General features: G+C 40.8%; 1 protein-coding gene across 1 annotated transcript in view; it reads right to left on the reverse strand.

Annotated features, from left to right (window-relative positions):
• LOC141337911 (uncharacterized) overlaps positions 1 to 27,213 on the reverse strand; it is a 536,025-nt gene that overhangs the window by 54,939 nt on the left and 453,873 nt on the right. Inside the window, exons 32-33 of the mRNA XM_073843487.1 lie at positions 26,912 to 27,082; positions 10,368 to 10,541 (exon numbers count right to left, since the gene is read on the reverse strand). Coding sequence (XP_073699588.1) covers positions 10,368 to 10,541; positions 26,912 to 27,082 — 345 coding nt within the window. The remainder of the gene's footprint in view (positions 1 to 10,367; positions 10,542 to 26,911; positions 27,083 to 27,213) is intronic.

Below are 27,213 nucleotides of genomic sequence, written 5' to 3' on the forward strand. Positions count from 1 at the left end.
CGGTGTATGTAGATATAAACTGATAATTCTAAGTTAATAAAAACATAATGGCTCATTACGTAAGGTCTTTATACACCCCTGAAAACATAGTTATCTATATTATATTGCATTTCTGTCTAGAGATAATCTTAAATATTACACATTGCACCTTTAAGTCGAAAAGAAAGTCAAGTTTTTGAGGAGTAGATTTCAGGATTTTTCTCCATATAGTGGACTTCAGTGGGATTAAGGTCAAGGATAAAGGTTTCAAAATTTCAATACAGCTTTCAAAGGGCTTTACAAGTTCCCAGTGACCCTTATTCCTTGGGTGGGATGATGTAGAGCCCTTTGAAGCTGCATTGACAATTAAATTTGGACCTTCAACCCCTTGGCTCCCATTTAAATATGGAGAAAAATCCTGGAATGTTTTCCCTCAAAAACCTTTTTGACAGAAAAAGAGACAGACACAAGCATCTTGAATGACACATGGGTGAGTAAATTATCAGCAGGAAATATTTGTGCCAGAATTGAACTAGTCCTTTAAAACTGAATAAATACAAAACCAATACATCTACAAAATTGTCAAGATTAACAATTTTATTAGTTTCAGATGTAAATTTAGATTATTGAATTTTTCATTACCAGTTATTTAGAGCTCCGAGATGAAATTTAACTGAAAATGCATTTCTATTTCATCCACATCATTTTATTTTAATCCACAATATTCTACTGACTCCCATGGGCTCCATACAGTGGTGTCCAAAATTATTAGAACACTAGTATTTTTACCAGCTAAAAATGATTTTAATTCAGTCATGTCTATCTTTTGCTGTAGTGTTTCAATGGGTAATTTATTTTATATTTCTAAACATTAATTTTGCCATTAAATGTAATAATCCAGTAAGATTTTTGTTTGACAACAGCCAGTGCTCCAAACAGAGATCTGATCTTATCATCATCCATTCTGCACAGAACTGAGACAGATTAAATCTAGAAGAACTGTGGCAACGTCTCCAAGATGCTTCAAGAGACCCACCTGCAAACCTGAAAAACTATCCGCAAGTGCACCAAGTGCAAAAGCTGCTTTAAACACAAGATGATGGTCACACCAAATGTTGATTTAATTTAGTTAAAAGAAGTTAATTGATAAAGAAAACATTTATGACATTTTTATCAACGTTCTCATTTTACAGAATTTGTACACAAGTGCTTAAAACTTTTAACAGTACTGCTTTGCTGGTAGGTTTCTTTAAGCATCTTGGAGATGTTGCCACAGTTCTTCTGGATTTAAATGATGAGATTAGACCTCTGTGTCAAGCATTGTTTGTTTTCATACTTATTGTGTCACTGATTATTATAATTAATGGCAAAAAGAACGCTTGGAAATGTAAACTGATATTTCATACTGACACACTATAGCAAATGAAATAAATAAGTTTAAACCATTAGTTAAGGTAGTTTAAATACTAGTGTTCTAATAATTTTGGGCACCACTGTAGCTCTGATAATTAATGTAGTGTGAGAATAAGTATAACCAAAACATACAACAAAAGGTCCATGACTCTGCACCAGAAGTGACAGACACACCAGATGAAGAGCAGTCCTCCTCCAAATGGCCAGGAATCAGCTGAATCAGCTGGGGGTAAAAAACAAAACAAAAACAATTTTAAAACAAAAAACTGAAGAAAAATACTACGAACTTTCCTTTAAAAATAAATTAATGTTAGTGTGTCTTAATGTAAAATGAATACTTACTTCCTCTGAAGATCATGTAGTAGAAGATTTTCATTCCCAAAACTTCTGGATCATAAGGGGAAACACACACACAAGCAATCAATTAAATTAAAATTAATTTGTTTGATAAGACATTATCTACTTACTGACAGACATGGGCTTGCGAAAATGTACTCACCGGCTCCATACCAAATCTGCACAGCTGATCCAAAATCCTGGTTTACATCTAGTATTCTTCTCCATGGAGTCCAATGATCATGCTTTCACTCAGGTCCTCTCTCTGTCAGATGAGTTCACATAACAGTGTTCTTAGGTTACTCATTTTGAAGTTCTGTCACATTTTGTGAGTTTGATCTTAAAACTAGCATGGGTGCACGATATGACCATATTATTTCACAATAGTAATACATCACAGTATAGTTATTTATAATATTGTATTGCATTCAACATACGATCAAAGTAGTTACAAACAATAGGACTAATACAAAGGCAAGTTAAGTACATTTAATGATTTTCTCTTTAGTATTTTGTTGTTTGATTATAATTAAGACCGACTGGTAACGTTAAGCTTAATTATACTGTAACTTTAAGAAGAAAATGCACAGATCCAGTAACTGACGCCTAACCTGGTTTGTTAATCTTGAATCAAAACATTAGTGACTGTATTTAGGTCAATTACATCTTAAGTAAACTGTCTGTATTTGACTATTCAAGTGAGCTGCAGATTTCTTTCACTACATATGTTCGGCAAGACATAAATATAATGTTACCGCCTAGCCGCAGCTAACAGTATTAGTTAATACTAACAAAACACAGTAACACACACTGGTAGGATACTAAAATATGTAATCGCGATTAGTATATCACTTCAGTACCTTAATGTAACTAGTGTAACAGTCTATAGAACTTTATATAATAGTAAAAGGTACCTTTTGCAGTTTGCATGATCTTCAGCTGCTGGTAAAAGTCCATATTCGCGTTTGTTTGTTCTCAATCTTCATCCCACAACCAAAACTCGCTCAAAATATGAATTAAACAGTCAGACGTAAAATAATCCACATGAAAGTCGTTGCTAGAAGAACGACCGAAACAGACTACAACAGAAGCCGATCAGCATATTCAAATTTAACCGGGAAACGGCTCCCTACTAGTCATTGGCCAGAATAATCAAAGGCAGCGATAATCAAACGCTCATTGGCTGTCGCCAGTACCGTCATAGATTGCAATTAGAAAGCGCGTCAACTGAGCTATAGTGAATTCGCTATAGCTTTTTCAGCATTTAACAACTTGAATTATGCACTGCTTCCCACACTAAATTATCATCCTACTGTATATTCCACCAGAGAGGACTGCAAACGTATTGTCATTTGGACTACTGTGGTATTGCTTTTTGACACGACTAATGCAAATAAATTATACACTCATTCTTTATTGGTTATTTTTTTCTTTATATAAAAAAAAAAATGAAATGCATTTTTATTGCATGGTTACATGATTTGTGGATTTTAAGACTGATTTTCTATTTTATACATATTCTACTTTTTTAGAATTACAGAGTTTTAATGTAAAATACATCTAAATAAAAACTAATAAGATTTACTTTCAAATTACACCGTGTTCCAAATTATTATGCAAATGATATCTTTCTCCGATTTTCATAATTAGTCAATGCAAATGACAGTCAGTATAATTTTTTAAGTCATCAACCATAGGGCATAATTTGAATTTTATTGAAAAAAACTCCTAATGATAACAGTATTTATTTCAAAAATAAAAAACTGAAAATGCACTGTTCCAAATTATTATTCACAACAGAGTTAAAACATTTTATAGGTTGTAAAGAACTGAAAATTGGCATTTTCTGAATTTGCAGCATTAGGTGGTCATATTTACTGAAATCAAAAGCTATTTCAATCAAAAACATCCTAACAGGGCAAGTTACATCTTACCATAGGACCCCTTCTTTGATATCACTATCACAATTCTTGCATCCATTGAACTTGTGAGTTTTTGGAGAGTTTCTGATTGAATATGTTTGCAGGATGTCAGAATAGCCTCCCAGAGCTGCTGTTTTGATGTGAACTGCTTCTCAACCTAATAGATCTTTTGCTTGAGGATGCTCCAAAGGTTCTCAATCTGGTTGAGGTCAGGGGAGGATGGGGGCCACACAATGAGTTTCTCATTTTCATACTTTGCCGAGGTCATTTTCACACCTTCAGGGACCCTAAAGGAACCTACCAGCTCTCTCCCTATGATTCCGGCCCAAAACGCCACCTCTAACGTCGCAGCCTTGTTGGGACATGTTCCATCCACTACTCCATCCATCTGGACCATCCAAAGATGCACGACACTCATCAGTAAACAAGACTGTTTGAAAATTAGTCTTCATGTATGTCTGGGCCCACTGCAACCATTTCTGCTTGTGAGCATTAGTTAGGAGTGGCCGAATAGTAGGTTTATGCTCAACTGCAAGCCTCTGAAGGATCCTACACCTTGATGTTCGCGGGACTCCAGAGGCACCAGCAGCTTCAAATACCTGTTTTCTACTTTGTAATGGCATTTTAGCAGCTGCTCTCTTAATCTGATGAATTTGTCTGGCAGAAACCTTCCTCATTCTGCCTTTTCCTGAACAAACCAGTCTGTGCTCTGAATCAGCCACAAATCTGCACAGTACAATGATCACACTTAAGTTTTTGTGAAATATCTAATGTTTTCATACCTTGTCCAAGGCATTGTACTATTTGACACTTTTCGGCAGCAGAGAGTTCTTTTTTCTTTCCCCATGTTGCTTGAAACCTGTGACCTGCTTAATAATGTGGAACATCCTTCTTAAGTAATTTTCCTTTAATTGTGCTCATTTGGCAAACTATTTATCACAGGTGTCTGAGATTCATTTCAGTGACCCAAAGAGCCATGAGACACAATACCATCCATGAGTTTAATTGAAAAACTATTTTTTTTATGTTTATGACACTTATATCCAATTTGCATAATAATTTGGAACACAGTGTACAAAAAGAACATTAAATTGTTAGTATAGACATAAACCTTAATGAGCTACATTATTTAATTACAGATTGTTTTTGTAATTTTATGTCAATGTGTAAGTAATTTAAGAAAACAGAAAAAATACTGCAAAAAAAAAAAAGAATTCCTGTAATTTGTCATTAATGGAATAATACTTAAAATAATAGTTAAGTTGTTAATTTACAGATATTGTTTGTAATTTTACAAAGTTTTTAACAATTTAAAATAACACAAAAAAATACTGTAAAAGCAATTTTCCTGTATAAAAAAGAAAAAAAATGTAATTTGCCTTTAATGATATAGGACCTAAAATAACAGTCAAGTTTACAGATATTGTTAGTAATTAGTGGTGGGCATAGATAATTTTTTTTAAATCTAGATTAATCTCACTGTAATTTTGAAATTAATCTAGATTAATCTAGATAAAAATGGCTAATTTGAATTCTGCTGAAGGCTATCCGAATATGTGTGCTACCCAAATAATGACTAAAAGGTAGTCTTTGAGAATGGGTTTCTCAAGCCAGGTGGCACATTAGACCAGGCACTCATCTCCTGTTTCCAAAATGCATCACAAACTGCTTGACAATTGCATTTACAACATAATTAACTATACAAACTTGTGTAACCAAGTACTTCTGCGCAAAAGGCTGCACGACGTGCGCGTTCCCCTTAAATACACAGACGCGTGCGGGCATGGATATCTGTGTGCATAGTCTTTGATTAAACTGCGTTGCTTTTAGAAGCGTCAATTCAGTTGTTGCATATAGTTTAATGTCTTTATTTTGGGATTATCAAAGTAAATTATAACTCAAACTTGAGATTTTACTGGGGCACGTGCAGGGTCTAGCAACGCACCTGCCCTGAAGCAAACCCGGCGGCTTCATAGGTGCATCCATGTTTGCACGTCTTGTTTGATGTGGTCATTTCACACTCACAGTAGGCATACACACAGGTTGAAGACTCGTTCTCACCTCCTACAGTGGCTAAGTATACGTCATCCACACTAAAATATCAAGGTGAAAGTCATCATATCTTGCGTAGTTTAGACCCAGTTCCCAACCCAACTTTGAGAATAGATTAAAGGCGATATTCTTTTTATCGCCTGATAAGAGTCTCACGTTAACGCAGCACGTTAACGCCAATAACGGCCCACCACTATTAGTAATATTACTAAGTTATGAATGTAATTTGAAATCACAGAAAACTACTGTAAAAAAGTTATTTTCTGTAAAATTAGTAAATTAGTAAAATTGCAGTTCAAACCAAACTTAGCTTATAAACATGCCATTCAAGACCCATATATGTGTTCCCAGATCAAACCTATGCCCACTTGGCCCATAAATATGTCATGCAGGACCCATATATGTATTCCCAGTTCAAACCCATGTCCACTTGGCCCATAAATATGTCATGCAGGACCCATATATGTATTCCCAGATCAAACCCATGCCCACTTGGCCCATAAATATGTCATACAGGACCCATATGTGTATTCCCAGATCAAACCCATGCCCACTTGGCCCATAAATATGTCATGCAGGACCCATATATGTATTCCCAGTTCAAACCCATGCCCACTTGGCCCATAAATATGTCATGCAGGACCCATATATGTATTCCCAGTTCAAACCCATGTCCACTTGGCCCATAAATATGTCATGCAGGACCCATATATGTATTCCCAGATCAAACCCATGCCCACTTGGCCCATAAATATGTCATGCAGGACCCATATATGTATTCCCAGATCAAACCCATGCCCACTTGGCCCATAAATATGTCATGCAGGACCCATATATGTATTCCCAGTTCAAACCCATGCCCACTTGGCCCATAAATATGTCATGCAGGACCCATATTTGTGTTCCCATTTTAAACCCATGCCCACTTGGCCTATAAAAATTCTATGCAGGACCCATATGTGCATTCCCAGTTCAAACCTATGCCCACTTGGCCCATAAAAATGCCATTCAAGACCCATATATGCGTTCCCAGATCAAACCCATGCCCACTTGGCCCATAAATATGCCATTCAAGACCCATATATGCGTTCCCAGATCAAACCCATGCCCACTTGGCCCATAAATATGTCATGCAGGACCCATATTTGTGTTCCCAGTTCAAACCCATGCCCACTTGGCCTATAAAAATTCTATGCAAGACCCATATGTGCATTCCCAGTTCAAACCCATGCCCACTTGGCCCATAAATATGCCATGCAGGACCCATATATGCATTCCCAGATCAAACCCATGCCCACTTGGCCCATAAATATGCCATGCAGGACCCATATATGCATTCCCAGATCAAACCCATGCCCACTTGGTCCATAAATATGCCATGCAGGACCCATATATGCATTCCCAGTTCAAACCCATGCCCACTTGGCCCATAAATATGTCATGCAGGACCCATATTTGTGTTCCCATTTTAAACCCATGCCCACTTAGCCTATAAAAATTCTATGCAGGACCCATATGTGCATTCCCAGTTCAAACCCATGCCCACTTGGCCCATAAATATGCCATTCAAGACCCATATATGCGTTCCCAGATCAAACCCATGTCCACTTGGCCCATAAATATGTCATGCAGGACCCATATATGTATTCCCAGATCAAACCCATGCCCACTTGGCCCATAAATATGCCATTCAAGACCCATATATGCGTTCCCAGATCAAACCCATGCCCACTTGGCCCATAAATATGTCATGCAGGACCCATATATGTATTCCCAGATCAAACCCATGCCCACTTGGCCCATAAATATGTCATGCAGGACCCATATGTGCATCCCCAGTTCAAACCCATGCCCACTTGGCCCATAAATATGCCATGCAGGACCCATATATGCATTCCCAGTTCAAACCCATGCCCACTTGGCCCATAAATATGTCATGCAGGACCCATATGTGCATTCCCAGTTCAAACCCATGCCCACTTGGCCCATAAATATGCCATGCAGGACCCATATATGCATTCCCAGATCAAACCCATGCCCACTTGGCCCATAAATATGCCATGCAGGACCCATATATGCATTCCCAGATCAAACCCATGCCCACTTGGTCCATAAATATGCCATGCAGGACCCATATATGCATTCCCAGTTCAAACCCATGCCCACTTGGCCCATAAATATGTCATGCAGGACCCATATTTGTGTTCCCATTTTAAACCCATGCCCACTTAGCCTATAAAAATTCTATGCAGGACCCATATGTGCATTCCCAGTTCAAACCCATGCCCACTTGGCCCATAAATATGCCATTCAAGACCCATATATGCGTTCCCAGATCAAACCCATGTCCACTTGGCCCATAAATATGTCATGCAGGACCCATATATGTATTCCCAGATCAAACCCATGCCCACTTGGCCCATAAATATGCCATTCAAGACCCATATATGCGTTCCCAGATCAAACCCATGCCCACTTGGCCCATAAATATGTCATGCAGGACCCATATATGTATTCCCAGATCAAACCCATGCCCACTTGGCCCATAAATATGTCATGCAGGACCCATATGTGCATCCCCAGTTCAAACCCATGCCCACTTGGCCCATAAATATGCCATGCAGGACCCATATATGCATTCCCAGTTCAAACCCATGCCCACTTGGCCCATAAATATGTCATGCAGGACCCATATGTGCATTCCCAGTTCAAACCCATGCCCACTTGGCCCATAAATATGTCATGCAGGACCCATATATGTATTCCCAGATCAAACCCATGCCCACTTGGCCCATAAATATGTCATGCAGGACCCATATGTGCATTCCCAGTTCAAACCCATGCCCACTTGGCCCATAAATATGTCATGCAGGACCCATATATGTATTCCCAGATCAAACCCATGCCCACTTGGCCCATAAATATGTCATGCAGGACCCATATATGTATTCCCAGATCAAACCCATGCCCACTTGGCCCATAATTATGCCATGCAGGACCCATATATGTATTCCCAGATCAAACCCATGCCCACTTGGCCCATAAATATGCCATTCAAGACCCATATATGCGTTCCCAGATAAAACCCATGCCCACTTGGCCCATAAATATGTCATGCAAGACCCATATATGTGTTCCCAGATCAAACCCATGCCCACTTGGCCCATGCCTGTCCCTTATGTGACCCATGTAATCAGCTCATATGGGCTTCCTATGTGGGACTCATACTACAAAACCTACATGGGACCCGCTGATTTCACCCAGCCAAAGCCCATGCCCACACAGTTCCCATGGAACCCGTAGTTAACCCAGCTGGGCCCCACAAGTCATTGCTGGCTGGGTGTGCTAATTGTCTTTCTGATATTATTGATCTTCTCAGAAAAGAAGGAAGCAAACTCATCGCACTTGCTGTCGGAGAGCAGTTCACTAGGGATCTGACTAGGGGGGTTTGTTAGTCTCTCAACGGTAGCAAAAAGAGTGCGAGTGTTGTTTAAGTTCCTGTTTATAAGGTTTGAAAAGAACATTTGTCTAGCTTTACCTAGTTCAACATTGAAAGCATGAAGGCTGTCTTTATAGATGCTATAGTGAATTTCGAGTTTCGTCTTCCGCTACATCCGCTCAGATTTTCTGCATTGTCTTTTCATACTCTGTACTGCTGTTGATTTTCTCCACGGCGATTTCTGTTTGCCAGAAATTCTGATTTTTACAGGTGCGATGTCATCAATGACATTCTTAACTTTTGAGTTAAAGGACTCCAGGAGAAGATCAACAGAGTCTGCAGAAATGCTTGGTATTGAAGATATAGCCTTCATAAATAGCACACTAGTGTTATCATTAATGCATCTCTTTCTGACAGAGACTGATCTAGATTCAGTGGTAGCAGAGATCAATATATCAAAGAAAATACAGAAGTGATCAGACAGTGCTACATCCTTGATAACAGTGGATGAAATGTTTAGACCCTTACTGATGAGTAAATCAAGAGTGTGTCCACGATTATGTGTGGGCCCATGCACATGCTGAATCAGGTCAAAAGTGTTCAAAACCGTTATAATTTCTTTTGTAGTTTTGCTTTCTGCATTTTCTATGTGAACATTAAAATCCCCTGCAATAGCAAAACAGTCAAACTCTGAACAAATCATTGATAGCAGTTCTGTGAACTCATCAACAAAGACTGGACAGTATTTTGGGGGCCTGTAAATAATGATAAACAGAATGCGTGGAGCCCCTTTCAGCATAATCCCTAGATATTCAAAAGACATGTACTGACCAAATGACACTTGCTTGCATTGATAAACATCTTTAAAAAGAGCAGCGACACCACCGCCTCTTCTAACAGCTCTGCAGACACTCATGAAAGTAAAGCCTGGAGGCGCTGATTCGTTGAGGATTGTTGCGCTACCGCTGTCTTCTAGCCATGTTTCATTTAGAAACATAAAATCCAGGTTGTTTGTGGTTATAAAATCATTGATCAGAAGTGATTTATTTTTTAGTGAGCGAATGTTTAAAAATGCTAGCTTGATGGCATTACTTTTTGTCTCTAGAGCAATCTTAGTTTGATGCAGAATGGGTCTCAGACTAGATGGGTCAACCGCACGGCTTGAGATGCTAAAAAATAAATAAATTACCCATTTATTTCTGTAACATTATTTGATCAGGTCTCACCTCAATGTCTTGAGTTGACAGTTTGGATCCTGTAGTAAATCATTGAGATCCTTCACTCCTGATTGTCCAGGATCATTTCCTGTGAGATCCAGCTCTATCAGGTGTGAAGGGTTTGATCTCAGAGCTGAAGCCAGAGCTTTATAACCTTCTTCAGTGATTCTGCAGTTCGAAAGCCTAGAACCAGAATGATAATGTCACATTCAGATGATTAATCAGTTATTCTAAAATTGACATAAACAATGAAAATCCCTAAACAGAATTATATTTCATTCATTATACAAATTAACTAAAAAGTTAGATAGCAAAATCTGAATACTGATTTAAACAAAAAAGAGAACTTTAAATTGTTAGACATCAATTCACTTTAGTATCTTCAGCTTACAGTCACGTTCAGGCCTTCTATATATATAGTGTGATGTCAGACACTGTAATATGCTCTGGTCCCCTCCCTGCTTACCGTGGTGACGAGATACACAGTAGACTGTGGTCACTCAACGGCTGGATGTCTAAGTGGTGCCCGCAGAATAACATAGGTTTCATAGACAATTGGACAAGCTTTTGGGGCAGACCTGACTGGTTGAAAAGAGATGGTCTTCATCCCTCCAGATGTGGAGCTTCTCTCCTATCTAGAAATATGGCACATAGTCTTAGAGTTTGCAAGTGACTAACTGGGGCCCAGGTCAGGAAGTAGACAGACTGGCTAAATCGACCGTCTGCTAGCCGCTTCACTTCACAGAAATCAGTTAATTCTCAGCACATAGAGACCCTCTCACCTAGATATCACACTATAGAGACTGTGTCTGTTCCCCAAGCTAGAAAATACAAAAAACGCCTGAACCAAATCAAGACTAACAATTTATTTGATGTTCAACAAATAATAAAAAATAAAAAAAATGCGGATGGCAGCCTCTGTGCTTAGCTCTCCAGTTGTTTTAAACACAAACAGTTTTACCAGGGATGAACTGCTGAACATTCGGCAGAACACACAACAAAATCTTCTACCGGTTTTTGATATTTCAGACGTTTTGCTGAACATCGTAGTTGGCGGAGCAGCAGCGCTGATCAGACGCTTTCGGACGCGCAGGAGGGTAAAACGCGCCGGCGCGCTAGTGAAGCTTCGTCAGCGTGGATTCAAGATGTCATTACCTGGCATACATCTAGCAAATCTCCGCTCTCTACCCAACAAAACAGACAAACTCCTTCTGCTCTCCCGGACAAATAAGGCTTTCTCACATTCTGCTGCTCTGTGTTTCACGGAAACTTGGCTGAACGCGGCTATACCGGACAGCGCGATTCATCTACCGGGATATCAGCTGTTCAGAGGAGACCACGACACAGAATCAACAGGGAAATCGCGTGGCGGCAGGACGTGCTTTTACATCAATGAGAGGTGGTGTACTGATGTAACAGTGTTAAAGAAAATGTGCTGTTCTGGTGTTGAAGCTCTTTTCATTAACTGTAAGCCGTTCTATTCGCCGCGAGAGTTTTGCTCGTTTATTCTCGTGAGCGTGTACATTCCACCGCAAGCACGTAAACCTGGCGTTACAGAAACTTGCTGATCAGATCACAGAGACAGAACAACAACACCCTGACTCTGTTTTAATCATTCTTGGGGATTTTAATAGAGCAAATCTCTCCCGTGAACTGCCAAAATACAGACAGCACGTCACATGTCCCACAAGAGACAGTAATATATTGGACCACTGTTACACCACAATAAGGAATGCATATCACTCTGTCTCACGGGCAGCTTTGGGACTCTCAGATCACTGCCTGGTTCATCTTATACCAACATACAGGCAAAAACTTAATCTAAACTTTATCTGCTAAACCTGTAGCAAAGGGTGTAAAGAGATGGACCAGTGAAACAGAGCAGGTTTTACAGGCATGTTTTGAATGCACTGATTGGAGTGTTTTTGAAGCTGCTGCCACCGATCTGGACGAGCTCACTGAGACTGTAACTTCATATATCAGTTTCTGTGAAGATATATGCATTCCTTCCAGGACTCATTTAACTTACAACAATGACAAACCATGGTTCACTGCAACACTCCAACACCAAAGCTTATAGGAAAGGAAACAAAGTTTTGTATAAACAGGCCAAATACACACTGGAAAAGGAGATCAAAGTGGCAAAAAGGAATTATTCCAAAAAAATAAGGAACCAATTTTATTCCAGTGACTCTTCATCAGTGTGGAAAGGTCTAACAGACATCACCAATTACAAGACACCATCCCCCAGCACTATGCAGAATCAGCAACTGGCAGACGATCTGAACGAGTTCTATTGTAGGTTTGAAGAAACACCATTTACACCTCCAACATCACCCCTCTCCCCCACTCCTGCAACTCCCATTCAATTCAGTGAAGATGAGGTGCGCAAGGTCTTCAAAAAGAACAAAAGAAGAAAGGCACCAGGCCCTGACGGTGTGACACCAGCCTGTCTGAAAACCTGTGCTGATCAGCTGGCGCCCATCTTTTCACAGATCTTCAATAGGTCTCTGGAGTTGTGTGAAGTACCCGCCACATTCAAACAGTCAACGATTATCCCCATTCCGAAAAACAAAACAAAATAAAAGGACTTTACGACTACAGACCTGTGGCGCTAACATCTATCGTCATGAAGTCGTTTGAAAAACTGGTTCTGGCTTATCTGAAGGACATCACCGGACCCTTACTGGACCCCCTGCAGTTTGCTTATCGAGCAAACAGGTCTGAAGATGATGCTGTGAACATGGGTCTACATTTCATCCTGCAACATCTGGATAAATCAGGGACTTATGTGAGGATACTGTTTGTGGACTTCAGTGCAGCCTTCAACACTATCTGCCCAGACTAATTCAGCTCTCTGTGCCCACCTCGGTCTGTCAGTGGATCAACAGCTTTCTGACAGACAGGCAGCAGCTGGTAAGGCTGGTAAATTCTCATCCAGTACCCGTACTATCAGCACTGGCGCCCCTCAGGGTTGTGTCCTCTCCCCACTGCTCTTCTCCCTGTACACTAATGACTGTACCTCCAAAGACCCCTCTGTCAAGCTCCTGAAATTTGCAGACGACACCACACTTATTGGCCTCATTCAGGACGGTGACGAGTCTGCTTACAGACAGGAGGTTAAAGAGCTGGCTGTCTGGTGCAGTCATAACAAACTGGAGCTCAACACGCTCAAAACTGTGGAGATGATCATGGACTTTAGGAGGAACCCCCCTGCTCTTCCCCCACTCATCATCATGAACAGCACTGTAAACACAGTGGAGTCATTCAGGTTCCTTGGCAATACCATCTCCCAGGACCTGAAGTGGGATGTTCACATAGACTCCATTGTAAAAAAGGCCCAGCAGAGACTGTACTTCCTCCGCCAGCTGAGGAAGCTCAACCTGCCACAGGAACTGCTGAAACAGTTTTACTCTGCCATCATTGAGTCTGTCCTCTGCACTTCAATTACCATCTGGTTCAGCTCAGCTACCAACTCTGATCTCAGAAGACTGTGTCGAATAGTCCGGACTGCTGAACGAATCATTGGTACAACCCTCCCTACCCTTCAGGATCTGTACTTATCCAGAGTACGAAAAAGGGCTGGCAAAATCATTTTGGACCCCTCACATCCAGCACACTCCCTTTTTGAACTTTTACCATCTGGTCGGCGCTACAGAGCACTGAGCACTAAAACGACCAGACACAGAAACAGTTTCTTTCCTCAGGCAATCCATCTCATGAACACTTGATCATGGAACACACAACACTATTATACACTCCTTACTCATTTCTCAGTTTTTTTATTTAATGCACATACTTACTTACATTCAAATATTGCACCTTATATACCTGTACATAGTAAATTGAATATTTTTGTATATTGGGTCTGCTATTTTTGCACATTGTCTGTCTTGTATACTTGTATATTGTTCTTTTTATAATCTGTGTCGTTTTGTCACTGTCATTCTGTAGCACTGTGGAGCTTCTGTCACTAAAACAAATTGCTAGTATGTGTAAACATACCTGGCAATAAAGCTCATTCTGATTCTGATTCTGATTCTAGATGTGCTCTGTTTGACAAAAACCTGGCTAAAACCAGACGATTATTGCATGCATTATTTTAAACAAGTCCACCCCCCCAAGATTACTGTTATAAACATGAGCTGCGTCTAAAAGGTAAAGGGGGAGGTGTTTCTACTATTTACAGCAATATTCTCAATGTCTCTCAGAGAACGGGCTTCAAATATAACTCGTTTGAAGTAATGGTGCTTCATATAGCATTATCCAGAGAAACAAGTGTTAATGATAAATCCCCCGTGACGTTTGTACTGGCTACTGTATACAGGCCACCAGGGCACCATACAGATTTTATTAAAGAATTTGCTGATTTTCTATCCGAGTTAGTGTTGGCCACTGATAAAGTCTTAATAGTGGGTGATTTTAACATCCATGTTGATAATGAAAAAAATGCATTAGGAACAGCATTTATAGACATTCTGAACTCTATTGGGGTTAAACAACATGTGTCAGGACCTACTCATTGCCAAAATCATACTCTAGATTTAATACTGTCACATTGATTTGATGTTAATGGGGTTGAAATTCTGCAGCAAAGCGATGATATCTCAGATCATTATCTAGTCTCTTGTATACTCCAGATAGCTAAAACTGTAAATTCAAAACACAACTTGACCCCAATGAATTAATTAATTACAGACCAATTTCGAATCTCCCTTTTCTGTCAAAGATAGTAGAAAAGGTAGTATCCTCACAATTATGCTCCTTCTTAAAGAAAAATGGTACCTGTGAGGATTTCCAGTCAGGTTTTAGGCCATATCATAGTACTGAGACTGCTCTTATTAGAGTTACAAATGACCTGCTCTTGTCAACCAATTGTGGTTGCATCTCTCTATTAGTGCTACTGGATCTTAGTGCTGCATTTGATACTATTGACCACAACATTCTTTTAAATAGACTTGAAAATTATGTTGGCATTAGTGGTAGTGCACTGGCATGGTTCAAATTGTACTTATCAGACCGTCATCAGTTTGTGGCACTAAATGAAGAGTGCAGTATGGAGTACAGTATGGAGTACCTCAAGGCTCAGTACTTGGGCCATTACTCTTTACACTTTACATGTTACCCTTGGGAGATATCAAGAGGAAACATGGTGTTAGCTTTCATTGTTATGCTGATGATACTCAGGCTATTTCTTCGTGGCCCGGTGCAGAGTATGTGAGCGGAGTGGAGCGGCAACAATTTCCCCTCCGCGCTCAGTGCATTTAATAATCGCTCCTCTCCAGCTCCACTCCGGGTTCACAATTTTCCGCTCCCGCTCCACTCCTCGCTCACTGATATCAGAAACACCGCTCCGCCTTCGCTCCGCGTCAAAACATTCAGAAATAGCCTTATGTTTTAAATATAACGGTCCTGTTCATAACACATATTAAAACAACAGGAGAGTTTGGAATAGTGTGCAAACTTTGTACCTACCACATACCAAGCTAATAACATTGTCAGCATTAAAAGAGTATAACTACTGCTTTATGCAGAGCAAGGTTTGTAATGAAAATAACTACATTTTCGTCAGTTATTTTACATATGGATCGCTGCATTTCTTACAGATTTCTGATAATTCGAAATCGGATACCATTACATTTGTTTTAATGCATTATTGTCACAGCGATTGCGTGTGAATAAGTGCTGCACATGTTTAAATGAGGCTTTCATCTGAATATATTCAGTATCTAGAAGGAACAAACTAAATCCTTGTGAACTATAATTTACCGCTCATGTCCATTCACATTATTTCTGATTTGAGTGATCCATCTCTATCAAGCTAAATGTTTAACATGTGAATGCCTGCTTATTATGCAGTTATATTACGGACCGTTGGCATGAATTGTACTTATGATGGAGCGATGGTGGAGCGCACTTGGAGCGAGTGAAAACCACGACGCTCCGACTTTTCAAAAATCCGCTCCTCCCTCCATTCAAAATCACACCGCTCCACTCCGCGCTCCGCTCGCACTCCGCTCCGCTCACATACCCTGGCCCGGTGAAACATACCAATTTGAAAATCTAACAGAATGCATAGCTGATATTAAAAACTGGATGGCAAGTAACTTCTTACTGTTAAATTCTGAAAAAACAGAGGTGTTAATTATTGCACCTAAAACCTCCACAAGTAATAACCTAAAACACAGTCTAATACTAGATGGCTGCTCTGTAAATTCGTCATCATCAGTCAGGAACCTAGGTGTCCTATTCGATAGCAATCTCTTTGAAAGCCACATTTCTAGCATTTGCAAAATATATCGAAATTACGACCTATGCTGTCAATGTCAAATGCTGAAACGTTAATTCATGCGTTCATGACCTCAAGGGTAGATTTGTGTAATGCTTTATTGGGTGGTTGTTGTACACGCTTAATAAACAAACTCCAGCTGGTCCAAAATGCAGCAGCAAGAGTTCTTACTAGAACTAGAAAGTATGAGCATATTAGCCCGGTTTTGTCAACACTGCACTGGCTCCCTATAAAACATTGCATAGATTTTAAAATCTTGCTAATTACTTATAAAGCCCTCAATGGTTTAGCTCCTCAGTACTTGAGCGAGCTCCTATCGCATTATAGTCCCTCATGTCCGCTGCATTCTCAAAACTCTGGAAATTTGATAATACCTAGAATATCAAAATCAACTGCCGGCAGCAGATCATTTTCTTATCTAGCGCCTAAACTTTGGAACAATCTACCTAACACTGTTTGGGAGGCAGACACACTCTGTCAGTTTAAATCTAGATTAAAGACACATCTCTTTAACCTGGCTTACACATAAAACATTAACACATTCCTATAATTCAAATCCGTTAAAGGATTGTTAGGCTGCATTAATTAGGTAAACCGGAATCGAAAACACTTCCCATAACACCTGATGTACTCGTTGCATCATAAGAAGAATGGCATCTACGCTAATATTAGTCTGTTTCATTCCTGTTCTGAGGACTCCGTAACCACCAGACCCAGCCTGTATCGGGATCAGATGGTCACTGCAGTCCCCCGGAGCCAGTCCGTACCCAGCTCAGATCATGGATCACCACCTAAAGATGACTTCTATAGTCATGAATGTCAACCAGATGAGCTCCAGAGATGGATAATCAATGAAGACCTCACCAACCTAGACGGCCATCGGCGCTACACCACGGGAACCTGCTGAGTTCTCTGCAATCTGACATTGTTAAAAACTGCTGGTTTGGTCTGGTCAGAGGAGAACTGGTTCCCTGACTGAGCCTGGTTTCTCCCAAGGTTTTTTTCTCCATTTCTGTCACCTTTGGTTCCTTGCCGCTGTCGCCTCTGACTTGCTTAGTTGGGGACACTTTTCTGTGATATCGTATACTATTTGAACTGAAATGGATGATGATACCACTAAATTCATTGATGAACTGCCTTTAACTGAAAATGGATTGTTTACAATAATGCATTACTCACACACTATTGTGCTGTTTAAATACTGTGAAGTTGCTTTGACACAATCTGTATTGTTAAAAGCGCTATACAAATAAAGGTGACTTGACTTGACTGATAAATCATAAATTGACGGACTAAGGTGCACAATAAATTTTCATGCATGACATCACTGCTGGTGGGAGGGGCCCCATCTCGTTCTTTGTGGGGCGGCCTCTAAGATGTACGCCACTACTGCTACCCTGATCTGTATCTATACAGATTTATGTATCCAAATGCATGTTACGTTCCCTTTATAGTTACTGTATTCATAAACATTACTTGCATTACACATACAATTTTAACCTACAATTGACAACATCCAGTACTTTAGCAAAATACAATATTTTAGTCAGAATTATTGTTTCCTTCAGTGAAATCTTTTAAGTTACCACAAACTTGCTGTCAAGATAAGCCTTTGCATTTCATAAATGGTATAGCGAAACGAAATGGCTTTACGACAGTGTCAGTGACAGACCAAATTAGAAAAAGAACATCATGGTATGCGTAAATATAAAAAGTATCTTGATGCACAACATACAGATTTCATTATTATGTTGGCTTGGAGAGCCAACATATTGTTATGCTATTTAAACTTATTATTATTATTATTATTATGTTGGCGTGGAGAGCCAACATACTCTTATGCTATTTAAACTTATTATTATGTTGGCTTCAGTGTTGGGGAGTAACTAGTTACATGTAACAGCATTATGTAATTTACTTACAAAATAAATGTAATAGTAATTTGTTACAGTTACTGAGAAAAAAATGTGTAATTAAATTACAGTTACTCATGAAAATGTTAAAGATTACATCTAAAAATTTTCTTAAAAAATCTGGCATATGTTGAATAATATTAATCTGTTGCTTTGCCTGTTTTTGATATGCACGATACCTTCTGATAAGGCTATTTATTAAAGCGGTGCTATTCTGATGCTGATTGGTTTTCCAGTTTAAATTTGCAGCGCACCACGTCTAGGTCAATCCTCTTTGTCAGCGCGTTTTTTGTCCCCTTAAAAACATTCATAACAAATTAGCTAGCCTGCTAGCTGCCTTTAAAAGACACACTTGTATTTATGAACCCTTTCACAAAAAATATCGCATTTTCAAACCATTTTAATTTTGAGTGTCATTTGTAAAATCAGTGTTTAGACTACTGTGACTAGACTATATGAGATTTTCAGCTGAAACGTGACTAATGATTTGAAGGATGAAAATCCGATGCAGTTTAGTTTATTTTTGAAATATAAATCTATTTTTCTCGAGGGCTTGACACTTTTCTCTAATGATCGATGTTGACCTAACGTGCCACCTAGTGGACAAATCTCGGTAACGCTTTAGATTACAACCCGCAAAGAACTACGTAAGTAAACTGAATTTACGGTGTAAGTTTCTGTAATTATAGTGTACCAATAAAGAACGTACATGTAGGTATAAGGGAACAATATATTAAATTTGGGTAGTAAGGGGGTAACAAACCAGATATGCAACATGCAAGTAACTACATAACTATACTGAATTTACAGTGTACGTTTCTGTAATTATAGTGTACCTATAAAAAACGTAAATGTAGGTATACGGGGAGAATATGTTAAATTTGGGAAAAAATAATGGGGTAACAACCCAGATATGCAACCTGCAAAGAACTACATACGTATACTGAACATACGGTGTAAATTTTTGTAATTATAGTGTACCTGTTAAAGCACATACGTGTAGGGAGAACATTTTGATAACAACCACTGATGGGCATAACAACCAGATATGCGACCTGCAAAAAAACTGTAAGCAAATCTAAGTTACGTGGTTAACAGGTATCTCTATTACTGTGCCAGGCATAAATCGTACGTTTGGTGTATCTACACGTAAGCTTTTTTAAATTACTGGGAACATATACTCTTGTACCATGTAATTACAGGGTAAGTGCGACATCTGCGAGTTGTAAATTAAAGTGGTGATTGTTCCGCTCTTGTTCAACGAAGTTACTGGGTAGGTACACAATACATATACGCACAATCTGAAAATATATTTAAAATGTATCTAAACATATTTTGCTAGTTGATAATCCCACTCCTACCACTAAACCTAAAGTTAACTATGACTGTACAGTAATAAAAATATAAAAGACAGGAAAGTGCAATCAATCATTTATTTATTGCAAAAATGTCAACAGACGTACAAAAAAGTAATCCAAATAACAATGCGTTTGCAGACTGCGGCTGCAGACCTACTGCACCTCAAACCTACTGTATTCCGCCAGAGAGGAATACAGTAGGTTTGAGGTGCAGTAAGAAGAGAGCAGAATTTAAATTGTTAATCGCTGAAAATATTATCCAGATTATTGTCTTCATCCACTCCTCAAAGGCGCCCGCATATCTCACCAGAAACACGGCATGTCGTAATCTGTGACGAATGCAGACAAGAGCCAATGAACGTCCGATTTTCCTGTCGCAAAATGCACTACAGCACAGGTTTATGGCTGATGCTGCTGGACTCGCTGCTAGGGATGGAGATGAAAATCGCTGGATAAAGGCTTGATTTTGGGTCTGGCAAATCGTATGGATTCTGAAGATCTGGGTTACAGCACACAAATAAAATTGTTTCATTTTGTAATTAAGATGCGTGTTCCGTGTATTTTATGGTTCTGTTGTTAGTCACAGCATGTCAGAGAAAATGTCTTCTGTGTCCCACCACGGCAAACGAAGTTAATATTACATGAATGATTAAACAATTGCAGAAATGTTATTTATTTTAAGGGTTTAAAGTGTAGTCTTGATAACATTATATAGACCTATTCTTGGAAATGAGCTGGCAACAGAAATCACACACTTTTTTCCTTCACCGCGTACACTTGCCTTCAATGCGTAATTTAGGGATGAGCGAGTACAACATTATCTGTATCTGTATCTGTATCTGTATCTGTTAACCATATGAATTATCTGTATCTGTATCTGTATCTGTACTCGGAGTGGGCGGGGCCTAACCCGGAAGTGGGTGGGATTTAACCTGGAAGTGGGTCATGTTGTCTTGAAATGGGCGGGGCTTTAACCGGTATGTTATTTTAATTATGCAATTGATATGGGTTGATCAGAAATTGTTACATTTATTGCTGATTAGAAAACTATTTACATGACAGCATCAGCATCAGCATTGAGCTTCAGATCAGTGGTTTTTATCATGATAACAAATGAACTATATACAGAGCAAGTTTTGCAACAATGAATACAACACATGCGGTTGCAATTATGAAGTAAAATGTAATGAACAAGAGTTTTCATTTCAACATAACTTTCTTTTTTTAACCTTGAGCAGTGTGATTTTTAATTAATTAAATTTTTTTTTTGGTTCTTTTTTTTAATTTTTTATTTCCACACGGAAAACCCCCCCCGCAAACCTGAGTGACTGAGGGAGAGAACAGAGAGAGAGCGTGCTGTTCTCTTCTCTTCTCAGTGTTCTGTGTGTGTGTGTGTGAGCCAGTGTTGTTTTTGACAACCATCTTAGATTTAGTCTTAGTCTTTTGGACTAAAATGCTTATTAGTTTTAGTCAAATTTTTGTCACTTCGGTGATAGTTTTAGCCCAATTTTAGTGGACGAAAAGTCATAAAGGTTTTAGTCTAGTTTTAGTAAAAAAAAAAGGGGGAAAAGTAGTCTTTATCAAATTAATGTAGGTCAGTAAGTATTTTGCTGTTGGGTAGTGTCACATAAGTTCTGAAAATAGCAGATCTATAGTTCAACACAATGTGAGCTTCCGGATCGACTATTTGCACCAATAATTACAATAATGAAGGAATGGTTTTAGACATAAAAGACATATATTTGAAATAATGTGCAAACTGGCGCCATCATGGTTAATCGTCTGTCTGTCTGAGTGACAACACTGTGACATGTTGAGCACGTTGTGCGCTGCACGCCAGGTGGTGGGCGTAACCAAACAAGGATAGAATGATAAAACGGCTTGCCAAAGCCTACTAGTATGGCAAAGAGTATTTAATGCTAAAACGGCTTGCCATAGCGGCAGATACTTTTTAGGTTTTAATTGGCATGCACAATAAGCAGAAATGTTGTGCATTTTAAACGTCTGACGGACCACCCACTAACATTTTCGTCTATTCTCCTCTCGTCAACGAAAACTCACACACGTCTCGTCATGTTTTAGTCATCAACTAGCCATTTTTATCTCCTCATCGTCTCGTTATCGTCATGAAAAAAAGTTGCGTCAACGAAATGATTTCGTCATCGTCATCGTTGATGAAAACAACACTGGTGTGAGCAGAGCGGGACACAGCAACACAATAAATCTGTATGTGTGTAGGGGAGGGGCGCTGTGACTTGCCTATCACAGAACGCAGACACAGTAAACTACCCAATGAGAATTTCTATTCAATCTGAGCACAGATATTGACTCGTATTACTCGTATGATAGTCGTACTCGGCAAAAGTGCTTTATCCGTTCATCCGTTTCAGCCGAGTATCCGGCTCAATTCTAGCATAATTCTCTGTATATGTGGTAAAAACGACATAATTTGCATGAATTTGACGGCCTTTAAAATTTAAACATTGCAGTGATTTAATTCAGTTGACCCATCAGAAAATATAAAGAGTTAAATGCAGGTATTTTTTATTTCATACAGAAAGCCCTGTGTTCAGCAAGTGTGTCAGACACATAAACTGTAAAAAAAATATGGACGTAGTGTCCGTGACATCACCCGTAGGTTTCTGCAGAGCGATTTTGAAGCATATAGTGGGCGGGATTCGCCGTCGCCATCTTGGAATCGCGTCACTCCCGTATAATCGAAAATGGGGAAAGAGGCGGGACGTGGGTGGAGCTGGGTGCTGAAACCACGCCCACTTAGCGCACCAGTGGTGATGTCACAAGGACGGACTGAGACGTGCGGATCCATTCGCAGCATTTATTAGAGAAGAAAAACAAAACAAACACACAGGGGCAGGCAGAAACGTAGTCAAAACACAGGCAGAAGGTCGGGGCTGGCAGCGAGAATCAAACACGGGAGGGAGTCCAGGAATCAAACATGGGAAAACAAACACGGGAAGAAACGCTCAGAAATGCAGCCGTGGCAATACAAGACTTCGCAATGAGGCTGTGTGTGTGTGTGGCTTATATTAGGTCCTAGAAATGAGGTGCAGGTGTGAGCAGTAATCAGTGCAGAGGCTTATGGGGAATGAAGTCCATGATGTGTAGTGCAAGTGTTAATGATAACAGGATGATGGAGGCTCAATTCGTGACAGAGCCCCCCCCCCCCAAGGAGCGGCTTCCAGATGCTCTAACCACCTAATGAAACCGGAGGGTGGTGGAGCGGAGGCGGAACAGGGGGAGGGATGGAGGGCCAGGTCCATGTGGGGGTAATGGAGCTATGGACTGAGGCGGAGCCGACGGAGGGAGAAGCCATGGTGGAGGAAGGGTTGGCTCCTCCATGGGGCCGACCGACGGAGGTGGAGCCGGTGGAGCCCGAGGCGGAACCGGAGAGTCGATGGACCTGGGCGACACAGAGGATCCGGAGGGCCAAGGCGGAACCCAAGGCTGTGACGACCAAGGCGGAGATGGAGGTCCGGAGGTACCCGGCGGAGCCGGAGCGACAGAGGACCGAAGCTGTGCCCATGGGAGGGAGGAGGTCCACAGAGCCGGTAGGACGGAGTGACGAGGCGCAGCCGGAGGAGTAGAGTCCAGAGGCGAAGGTGGGGCGACAACTGACCAGGGCGGAGCTGGAGGGACGATGGAGCCCGGTAGAGCTGGTGGGCCGACGGCCGACAGCGGAGACGAGGGAGCAGAGAGCCGGGGTGGAACCGCAGGGTCGGAGGGCCGAGGCGGAGTCCAGGAGGGATCCTCTAGCCAGGGCACCGATGGAGACTGGCAGTCCCACGGCAAGTCCTCTGCATCGAAGGTGGGTTGTGGGTGAGCAGAGGGACTGTCAGGAGACAGAGGTGGTGAGACTGGAGCAGTAGGGAGGGTGGGAGGGAAACTCAACAGTCCATAAATGGCCACCGTGGCCTGAACCGGGCAGACAGGAACCTCAGGATGGCTGGACGGAACCAGCGGAGGCTCTGGAAGGCTGGGCGGAACCAGCGGAGGCTCTGGAAGGCTGGGCTGAACCAGCGGAGGCTCTGGAAGGCTGGACTGAACCAGCGGAGGCTCTGGAAGGCTGGGCGGAACCGGCGGAGGCTCTGGAATGCCGGGCGGAACCAGCGGAGGCTCTGGAAGGCCGGGCGGAACCAGCGGAGGCTCTGGAAGGCCTGGCTGAACCAGCGGAGACTCTGGAAGGCCGGGCGGCACCAGCGGAGACTCTGGGAGGCTGGACGGAGCCATCTTGGCCGGGGAATCAGGCTTGGTGGCCATCTTGCGAACAGGCTCTGGAAGGGCGGCCATCTTGCGAACAGACTCTAGAAGGGAAGCCATCTTGTGAACAGACTCTAGAAGGGAGGCCATCTTGCTTGCTGACTCTGGCGTAGCAGCCATCTTGCTTGCAGATTCTGGCGTGGCAGCCATCTTGCTTGCAGACTCTGGCGTGGCAGCCATCTTGCGTAGTGGCTCTGAGCTGGAGTTTACTGTGGGAAGATGGTCCTCCTCCACAATTCCCACAGTAAAAGGAGAGCCACACAACAAAAGAGCAAGATCCATATAATATTGCAAAGTCCAGCCAGGTTCGAACATGGGCATGAGGGAAGCCAATGGCTCTAAGAGTCCTCCACGGAAGAAAATCATCAGGCATTGATCATCCATAGAAGACAGATTTGCCAATTCAAGAAAGTCCATTGCATACAGTACTCCTCAACAGACCGCTCACCTTGTTTTAGACGCATGATCTGTACTGTTGGATGCGTGCTGGAACCGGATGACATCATACTAGCTGCTGGATCCTTGTAGCGTCGAAGTCTTCTGTCACAAGGACGGACTGAGACGTGCGGATCCATTCGCAGCATTTATTAGATAAGATCAACAAAACAAACACACAGGGGCAGGCAGAAACGTAGTCAAAACACAGGCAGAAGGTCGGGGCTGGCAGCGAGAATCAAACACGGGAGGGAGTCCAGGAATCAAACACGGGAAAACAAACAGGGGAAGAAACGCTCAGAAATGCAGCCGGGGCAATACAAGACTTCGCAATGAGGCTGTGTGTGTGTGTGTGTGGCTTATATTAGGTCCTAGAAATGAGGTGCAGGTGTGAGCAGTAATCAGTGCAGTGAGAAACAAGGAGCAGGTGAATGCAGTGATTAGTGCAGAGGGTTATGGGGAATGAAGTCCATGATGTGTAGTGCAAGTGTTAATGATAACAGGATGACGGAGGCTCAATTCGTGACAGATGACAGCAGCGGCAATCCCCCGTCACTCAAGTGGCCGCGCCCTTAATTATGCAGAACTTTACGGCTTAATATATCTTAAACGGATGAGTTTAAGAAAAAAAATCACCCCGTCACAGTTGACATGAAGGGCGAAATTAGCTATATAGTCTAAAACCACTTTTTTGAACCAGGTTGTAACCATGTTTTTTCCTGCTGTAAAGTTTTGTCCATTTTAACATGGGGAGTCAATGGGACTGACTCCCTTTTGCAGGCAGTCTCTAGCAGCCAGTCGATGAATTGCATTTTAAGCCACTTCCGTGTTGAGAGCGGGAGGTTGCCGCTTGGTCAGACATGAGTTTCACGGCTCGGAGATCCTGTCTGCAAACTATACATCACTGAACGCCTTTTAAAAGCATTTAAATAAAAACGCTCCAGCGATTATACACAATAAATATAGAAGAACATTTTAAAGAGCTACATTGAGTGCAAATGAGCCGTTTCATTAACATGGGCGGCACGGCTGGCATTCATCCGTCTGTGTCAACAAAGACATCATTTGCACGTCTTTTAAAGGTATTTAAATACAAACACTCCAGCGATTCAACACAATAATAGTAGAGTAATATATTAAAAAGGTTAAATGCTTGCTTATTTCTGCTTTTGTGGTGAAATGCACAGCAACGCGTTGTGGCTTTGACGCACGCGCTTCACACTACATTAATCCTCGCTTCTGACAATAAGAAACACTTCTCTCGGACAAACACAGACAAGATCATTTCAAAATACATCATAGCTTAACGAATATAATTGAAAACAGTTGTTTATGTCTCAAGTGAACATGAACTGGATTTCAACATTAAAGAGGCTGCATTCTGCATCCTGTCTTCAATGTTACTCCATGAAAAATAATAGTTCACTTGTCTTTGCTTCTTTTATGTATTTATGTATGCATTTATTTATTGCTCTAACAGGAATCAATAAATAATAAAAACTATGCAAATTTTAATATGATTCAGAGATGAAGGCAATAATGCTAATGTTGTCCAAAAGAGGGGGCCACAGGATAACTAATCCTTCAAGATCTCAATTTAAAGATCTATTTACAGTGTTTCATTTGAGTGAGAGAACTTTGAAAATAGCAAACAGGGAAAACAATTACAAGCATATAAAAACAAATCAAATAATTATTTCACATCCAGCTAGCCAACTCTGATGAACCTGTTGTCATAGCCTAGTCTGCTTTTTTATTAGAATATGAAATATCAAGGGCACATTTTCACAGCGGGGCAGCTCGAAAAGGCCGGACACACAAGCACTCTGCCTCTTTTGCCCCAAGGCTGCCCAGGTTGGCTCTCCAAGCCAACATTTAAAGTTTGTAATCAATCAAGATCTCAATTCAAAGATCTATTTACAGTGTTTCATTTGAGTGAGAGAACTTTGAAAATAGCAAACAGGGAAAACAATTACAAGCATATAAAAACAAATCAAATAATTATTTCACATCCAGCTAGCCAACTCTGATGAACCTGTTGTCATAGCCTAGTCTGCTTTTTTATTAGAATATGAAATATCAAGGGCACATTTTCACAGCGGGGCAGCTCGAAAAGGACGGACACACAAGCACTCTGCCTCTTTTGCCCCAAGGCTGCCCAGGTTGGCTCTCCAAGCCAACATTTAAAGTTTGTAATCAAACTTTAGCTTCTAGTCTAAGTCTGGTTTTCACCTTATGGTTTTGTTGAGCTCAATTTTGGTCTACTGTCACACAACTTACCTCAGTATCTCCAAATGACACTTCATATTTTTCAATCCGGTGCAGAGCAGTTTAACTCCTGAATCCTGCAGATTATTATTGCTCATGTTCAGCTCTTTCAGACTGGTATCTGATCCAAGAACTGTAGCCAAAACTGAACAGCTTTTGTCTGTTAGGCCACAATCATTTAGCCTGTGATGGAAATAAGATGGTAGAATAATTGAATACATTTGCCAGATGTAAACAATAAATATATGAGTTAATCTATAGCTTTACTTACGATAAATTATACATTTGAAAGTGCAAGTTACACTCTCTGAAAT

Source organism: Garra rufa, chromosome 7 (assembly GCF_049309525.1).
Source record: "Garra rufa chromosome 7, GarRuf1.0, whole genome shotgun sequence".
NCBI classification, from domain to species: Eukaryota; Metazoa; Chordata; class Actinopteri; order Cypriniformes; family Cyprinidae; genus Garra; species Garra rufa.